The 8155-nt window shown below is 40.9% G+C and overlaps 1 protein-coding gene across 1 annotated transcript; it reads left to right on the plus strand.

Moving 5' to 3' along the window:
- Positions 1-5383: 5383 nt before the first annotated feature.
- On the plus strand, positions 5384-7180 carry LOC137650818 (zinc finger BED domain-containing protein 5-like). The gene has a single exon (XM_068383975.1). It carries the CDS (start codon positions 5384-5386, stop codon positions 7178-7180), a length of 1797 nt encoding a protein of 598 aa, XP_068240076.1.
- The last annotated feature ends 975 nt before the right edge of the window (positions 7181-8155 follow it).

Consider the following 8155-nt stretch of genomic DNA (forward strand, 5'->3'; position numbering starts at 1 on the left):
AAGGAAGGTATGAAATCATGCCACTAACTGTACAAAACAAATTAACAGGTGAAAAAGAAGTTACAAAATCAATACACTAGCTGTCCAAGACACCTTAAAAAGTGAAAAAAAACCATGAAATCAATCCACTATCTGTCCATGACACCTTAACAGGTGAAACGCAAGTAATGAAATCAAACCAATATCTGTCCAAGACACCTTGAAGAGTGAAACGGAAGCAATGAAATCCACCCACTATCTGTCCAAGACACCTTAAAGAGTGAAAAGGAAGCCATGAAATCAACCCATTCCCTGTCCGAGATACCTTAACAGGTGAAAAGGAAGCCATGAAATCAACCAACTATCTGTCCAAGACACTTTAACAGGTGAAAAGGAAGCTATGAAATCAACCCACTATCTGTCCAAAACACCTTAATAGGTGAAAAGGAAGCCATAAAATCAACCCACTATCTGTCCAGGACACCTTATCAGGTACAAAGGCAGCCTTAAAATCAACCCACTATCTGTCCAACACACCTTAACAGGTGAAAAGGAAGCCAATAAATCAACCCACTATCTGTCCAAGACACCTCAACAGGTGGAAAGGAAACCATGAAATCAATCCTCTATCTGTCCAGGACACCTTGAGAGGTGAAAAGGAAGCCCTGAAATCAACCCACTATCTGTCCAACACACTTTAACAGATGAAAAGGAGGCCATGAAATCAACCCACTATCTGTCCAAGACACTTTAACAGTTGGAAAGGAAACCATGAAATCAACCCTCTATCTGTCCAGGACACCTTGAGAGGTGAAAAGGAAGCCCTGAAATCAACCCGCTATCTGTCCAAGACACCTTACTAGGTGAAAAGGAAGCCCTGAAATCAACCCGCTATCTGTCCAAGACACCCTAACAGCTGAAAATGAAGCTATTAAATCAACCCACTATCTGACAGACACATTTAAACAGGTGGAAAGGAAGCCATGAAATCTACCCAGTATCTGTCCAAGATACCTTAACAGGGGAAAAGGGAACCATAAAAATCAACCCACAATCTGTCCAAGACACCTTAACAGGTAAAAAGAAAGCCAGGAAATCAAAACAATATCTGTCCAAGACACCTTAACAGGTGGAAATGAAACCATGAAATCCACCCACTTTCTCTCCAGGACGGTAGCCTGACTACTAATCGAAAGACAATTGGTAGAATGACAATTCGTCGAATGACAATTCGTCGAAATGACAATTTGTCGAAACGACAATTGGTCGAATTGTCCATAGTCTATCATAATGGATTAAACTTTCAAGCTTCGACTTTGATTTATAAATGTGAAAATAATGTCATATGTCTCTTCGTTCTTTGATCCCGACAAAAAGTATAGCAATGGTAAGGTTTTATTTTTAGCAATAAGAGCAAGGTTAGTGTAAAACTGTGAATTAACTGGAGCGCAGTCAAATGTGCCATCACAAAACCAAGTACAGTTATGGGATAAAAGGTCAAATTTCTAGCAGTTCCATAACTAGTCCCTTTTTTGTCTTCAGACAACTTAAAATTCTAACCTCTTATCTAACGTTTAAGTCTTCATCATCTTGTACAGACGTTTTCCTATTCACTGTTCTCAAAAGAGAAGATTTCTTTTGGGCAGTGGTCCTGCAACACTCAAAGGCATATTACATGCTGCATTATATACTATGCAGCCAGTCACTTCATCGGTTTCACTAGCCCTTTCTTAATTTCATTTACAACTTTCAAGGCAGCATTTCGAGTATCATATGGCGGATGGTAATGCCGTGAAGGATTTCCTTGAATCATATCATTAATAGTTTGTGATCTTGCTCCAAACTCACTCCGTTTTTCACATCTCCAGTATGTTTTATCACAATGTTTCTTATCAATTATGTAAGAAACCTTCATGCAAAAGTTTTCTAGCTCCTCGTTCGGTCTTGATGAATTTCATTTAACTCATGGGTTATAGTGAAATGTTTGATATTAGATACTTGAAAACAGAAATTATTTCAAACTACCATTCATTTCGACGAATTGTCATTTCGACGAATTGTCATTTCGACGAATTGTCTTTTCGGCAAATTGTCATTCGACGAACTGTCATTCTACCAATTGTCTTTCGACGAATTGTCTGCATACCGCCCACGACACCTTGACAGGTGAAAAGGAAGCCATGAAATACACCCACTATCTGTTCAACACAGCTTGACAGGTGAAAAGGAAGCCGTGAAATCAACCCAGTATGTGTCCAAGACACCTTAACAGATGAAAAAGAAACTATGAAATCAACCCACTATCTGTCCAAGATCCCCTAACAGATGAAAATGAAGTTATGAAATCAACCCACTATCTGTCCGAGACATCTAAACAGGTGAAAAGGAAGCCATGAAAGCAACCCAGTATCTGTCCAAGATACCTTAACAGGGGAAAAGGAAGCCATGAAATCAACCAACTATCTGTCCATGACACCTTAACAGGTACAAAGGAAGCCATGTAACCAACCCACAATCTGTCCAAGACACCTTAATAGGTGAAAAGGAAGCCATAATATCAACCCACTATCTGTCCAGGACACCTTATCAGGTACAAAAAAGCCATAAAATCGACCCACTATCTGTCCAAAAAACCTTAACATGTGGAAAGGAGGCTATGAAATCAACCCACTATCTGTCCCAGACACCTTAATAGGTGAAAAGGAAGCTAGGAAATATTCCTGCTATCTGGCCAAGACACCCTAACAGGTGAAAAGAATGCTATGAAATCAACGCACTCACTGTCCGACACACCTTAAAAGGTGAAATGGAAGCCATAAAATCAACCCACTATCTGTCAAAGACACCTTAACATGTAAAAAGGAAGCCATGAAATCAACCCACTATCTGTCAAAGACACCTTAATATGTGAAAAGGAAGCTATGAAATCAACCCACTATCTTTCCAAGACACCTTAACTAGGGAAAAGGAAGCCATAAAATCAACCCACAACTGTCCAGGACACCTTAACAGGTGAAAAGGAAGACATGAAATCAACCCACTATCTGTCCAACAAACCTTAACAGGTGAAAAGGAAGCAATGAAATCAACCCACCATCTGTCCAAGACACGTTAATATATGAAAAGGAAGCTATGAAATCAACCCACTATCTTTCCAAGACACCTTAACTTGGGAAAAGAAAGCCATAAAATCAACCCACTATCTGTCCAGGACACCTTAACAGGCACAAAGGAAGCCATGAAATCAACCCACTATCTGTCCAAGACACCCTAACAGGTGGAAAGGAAGCTGTGAAACCAACCCACTATCTGTCCAAGACACCTTAGCAGGTCAAAAGGAATCCATAAAATTAGCCCACTATCTGTCCAAGACACCTTAACAGATGAAAAGGAAGCTATGAAATCAACCCCCTATCTATCCGAGACATCTTAACAGGTGAAAAGGAAGGTTTAAAATCAACCCAGTCAAGATACCTTAACAGGGGAAAAGGAAACCATGAAATCAACCCACTATCTGTTCAAGACACCTTAACAAATGAAAAGGAAACCATGAAATCAACCCACTACTCGTCCAAAACATCTTAACTAGTGAAAAGGAGCCATGAAATCAATCCACTATCTGTCCAAGACACCCTCAGAGGTGAAACAGAAGTAATGAAATCAACCCACTATCTGTCCAAGACACCTTGAAGAGTGAAATGGAAGCAATGAAATCCACCCACTATCTGTCCAAGACACCTTGAAGAGTGAAAAGGAAGCCATGAAATCAACCCACTCCCTATGCGAGACACCTTAACTGGTGAAAAGGAAGTCATGAAATCAACCCACTATCTGTACAAGACACCTTAACAGGTGAAAAGGAAGCCATGAAATCAACCAACTATCTGTCCAAGACACCTTAACAGGTGAAAGGGAAGCTATGAAATCAACCCACTATCTGTCCAAGACACCTTATCAGGTACAAAGGAAGCCATAAAATCAACCCACTATCTGTCCAACACACCTTAACAGGTGAAAAGGAAGCCATGAAATCAACCCACTATCTATCCAAGACACCTTAACAGGTGGAAAGGAAGTTATGAAATCAACCCACTATCTGTCCAAGACATCTAAACAGGTACAAAGGAAGCCATGAGATCAAAACAATATCTGTCCAAGACACCTTAACAGGTGGAAATGAAACCATGAAATCAACCCACTATCTGTCCAGGACACCTTAACAGGTGAAAAGGAAGCCATGAAATCAACCCACTATCTGCCCAAGACACCTTGACAGGGGAAAAGAAAGCAGTGTAATCAACCCTCTATGTGTCCAAGACACCTTAACCGGGGAAAAAGAAACCATGAAATCAACCCACTAGCTGTCCAAGATACCTTAACAGATGAAAATGAAGTTATGCAATCAACCCACCATCTGTCCGAGACATCCAAACAGGTGAAAAGTAAGCCCTGAAATCAACCCAGTATCTGTCCAAGATACCTAAACAGGGGAAAAGGAAACATGAAATCAACCCACTATCTGTCCAAGACACCTTAACAAATGAAAAGGAAGCCATAAAATCAACCAACTATCTGTCCAAGACACCTTAACCGGTGAAAGGAAGCCATGAAATCAACCCACTATCTGTCCAAGACAACTTAACAGGGTAAAAGAAAGCCATGAAATTAACACACTATCTGTCCAAGACACCTTAATTAGTGAAGAGGAAGCCATGAAATCAACCCAATATCTGTCCAAGACACCTCAACAGGTGAATAGGAAGCCATGAAATTAACCCTCTATCTGTCCAAGACACCTTAACAAGGGAAAAGGAAGCCATGAAACCATCCCACTAACTGTCCAAAACAAATTAACAGGTGAAAAGGAAGCTACGAAATCAATACACTAGCTGTCCAAGACACCTTCAGGGGTTCTCAACCTGGGGTTCGCGAACCCCCAGGGGTTCAAAACCAGATTCCAAGGGGTACTTAGATGGCTGACGAAAATTTTTTTTTTAGATAGTTACATCTGCTCAGAGAGAGAGAGAGAGAGAGAGAGAGAGAGAGAGAGAGTGTGTGTGTGTGTGTGTGTGTGTGTGTGTGTGTGTGACGGAGGGGCGCGCCATATCGTGTCGGTTCAATTTCAAACAGCAACGTGAGTGAGGGTGGGGGACGGTTACGTAGACACTGGACAGTCAGCTCACTCAGCTAGCCAACAGACACTGATGCACATCGTAGTTGTTGCTCCTGTCTCCAACGCCTTTTGTTTGCTTAAATGAGGTTAGTTCGTGTTTTTTTTTTTTTTATTCTGTATTGAATATTCTTTTATCATTGGCAATATTATACATGCATTTCACAGTATACTCGTACGTGTATATAGCTTTGGTTATAAAAAAGTTCCTCTTCTACAATTCCAGATATCATTATGGCCTCATCAGCAAAGAAACGGCAGTATGATGAAAGCTACATTCAGTATGGATTCACTGCTATCAACAAAAGTGGGATTGAATTTCCACAGTGTGTATTATGCCACAAAGTTTTGTCACTGGAGTGCATGAAGCCTAGCTTTCTCAAACGCCATCTAAACAGCTGTCATCCAAGTTTTATAAGCAAGAATGCTGCTTTCTTAAAGCAAAAGGAAGAGGGATTGAAGCGAGCACGCTTCGATCGTTCGGGACATTTCAGGCAACAAAATGAAGCTGGTTTGCGTGCATCCTACATGGTATCACTGAGAATTGCACAAGAAAAGAAACCTCACAACATTGCAGAAAAGTTGATAGTTCCTTGCTGCAAAGATATAATACGTTGTGTTATTGGTTGTGATGCTGAGCAGAAGGTCACATCAGTACCTCTCTCAAATGATACTGTTCATCGACGAATAGTAGATATGTCTGAGGATGTCAAACAACAAGTAATTGCTGAATTAAAGGAAGCCTCTTTTGGAAAATTTGCAATCCAGCTTGACGAGTCGACTGACGTGGCTGCTTGTGCACAACTCCTAGTGTTTGTGCGATACGTCACTGGTCAAGATTTCAAGGAAGAGTTTTTGTTCTGTCATACCTTGAATACGACTACTAGAGGTGAAGACATTTTCAATGAAGTCTCATTGTTTTTTGAGAAAGAAGGACTGTCTTGGAATAATGTATGTGCATGCACAACTGACGGAGCACCAGCAATGCTTGGTCGTCGATCAGGATTTCGAGGAAGAGTGAATCAGGGGAATCCTGAAACCAAGCATCTTCATTGCATGCTTCATAGATATGCCCTGGCATCCAAAACTCTCCCACCTGATTTAAAATTAGTCCTGGATGATGTTGTGCACATGGTAAATGCCATCAAGTCAAGCGCCCTAAATACAAGACTGTTTTCCCTTCTGTGCCAAGAGTTTGGAAGTGATGAAGAAGTGTTGCTCCTTCACACTGAGGTTCGCTGGCTGTCGAGGGGGAATGTGGTATCAAGAGTAGAATCACTAAAGGAGGAGCTCACTGAATTCTTCAAATGTGACAACAAGGCAAAGTCACTTGAGTTCACCAAGAAATTGTCAGACAGCCAGTGGCTTCAGAAGCTGGCCTACCTGAGTGACATATTCTTACGCCTCAACTCATTTAACTTATCCCTCCAAGGCAGTTTTGCCACAGTGAGTGATTTCATGGACAAACTTAGGTCACTGACCATGAAGCTGGAGCTTTGGGAAGGGAAGGTCAAAGATGGAAATCTTAGCATGTTTGAACACCTTGGTGAGGCACTTGATAAAAGTCAAAACACTGGAAAACAAGATGTGATGCAACTTGTGCAATCACATCTCGCTTCTCTGCGGATGGAGCTGCAGTCTTACTTCCCCGAATTGAGTGAATTGGAATCAAAATTGATTAGAAATCCTTTCATTGTGAATGTGCACCTTCTCCCAGATAACATGCAAGAGGAGTTCTTAGAGTTGGTGAACGACTCTGTTGCAAAAGATGCATTTGAAACACTTTCCCTAACCAAGTTCTGGGCTAAAATGAGTGAGATTTACCCTCTTGTATCTAAAGTAGTTCTGAACTCTTTGTTGATGTTCCCTAGTACTTATCTGTGTGAGCAAGGATTTTCAACGCTGATGAACATGAAAACCAAACATCGATCACGGCTTAATGTGGAACATGACCTACGATTGTGCCTGTCTAATACTGCTCCTCGAATTGAGAAACTTGTTTGTAACAGACAGGCACAGCCTTCACACTGAAGTTCAGTAATGGTTGATAAAGGAAATATTGTTTCATTTCTGCATGTGTAGTATCACTGTAAAATACTTGGAATATTCATGTTTCATCTCAATAAAGTAATAAAAATTTGAATAATTTCATAATATCCTATGTTGTACCATTGTACATTGAGTTAGTTACTAAATTACCATTTTGTTCGATGTCAGATTACCGGGGGGTACTGGTAAATGGTCTTATATCTCAGGGGGTACTTGACGGGAAAGAGGTTGAAAATCAATCCACTATCTGTCCATGACGCCCTAACAGGTGAAACCCAAGTAATGAAATCAAACCAATATCTGTCCAAGACACCTTGAAGAGTGAAACGGAAGCAATGAAATCCACCCACTATCTGTCCAAGACACCTTAAAGAGTAAAAAGGAAGCCATGAAATCAACCCACTCCCTGTCCGAGATACCTTAACGGGTGAAAAGGAAGCCATGAAATCAACCAACTATCTGTCCAAAACACCTTAACAGGTGAAAAGGAAGCTATGAAATCAACCCACTATCTGTCCAAGACACCTTAATAGGTGAAAAGGAAGCCATAAAATCAACCCACTATCTGTTCAGGACACCTTATCAGGTACAAAGGCAGCCTTATAATCAACCCACTATCTGTCCAACACACCTTAACAGGTGAAAAGAAAGCCATGAAATCAACCCACTATCTGTCCAAGACACCTTAACAGGTGGAAAGGAAATCATGAAATCAATCCTCTATCTGTCCAGGACACCTTGATAGGTGAAAAGGAAGCCCTGAAATCAACCCGCTATCTGTCCAGGACACCTTACTAGGGGAAAAGGAAACCATGAAATCAACCCGCTATCTGTCCAAGACACCCTAACAGATGAAAATGAAGCTATGAAATCAACCCACTATCTGACAGACAAATTTAAACAGGGGAAAAGGAAGTCATAAAATCTACCCAGTATCTGTCCAAGATACCTTACCAG

The sequence above is a fragment of the Palaemon carinicauda genome, chromosome 12, assembly GCF_036898095.1.
Source record: "Palaemon carinicauda isolate YSFRI2023 chromosome 12, ASM3689809v2, whole genome shotgun sequence".
NCBI classification, from domain to species: Eukaryota; Metazoa; Arthropoda; class Malacostraca; order Decapoda; family Palaemonidae; genus Palaemon; species Palaemon carinicauda.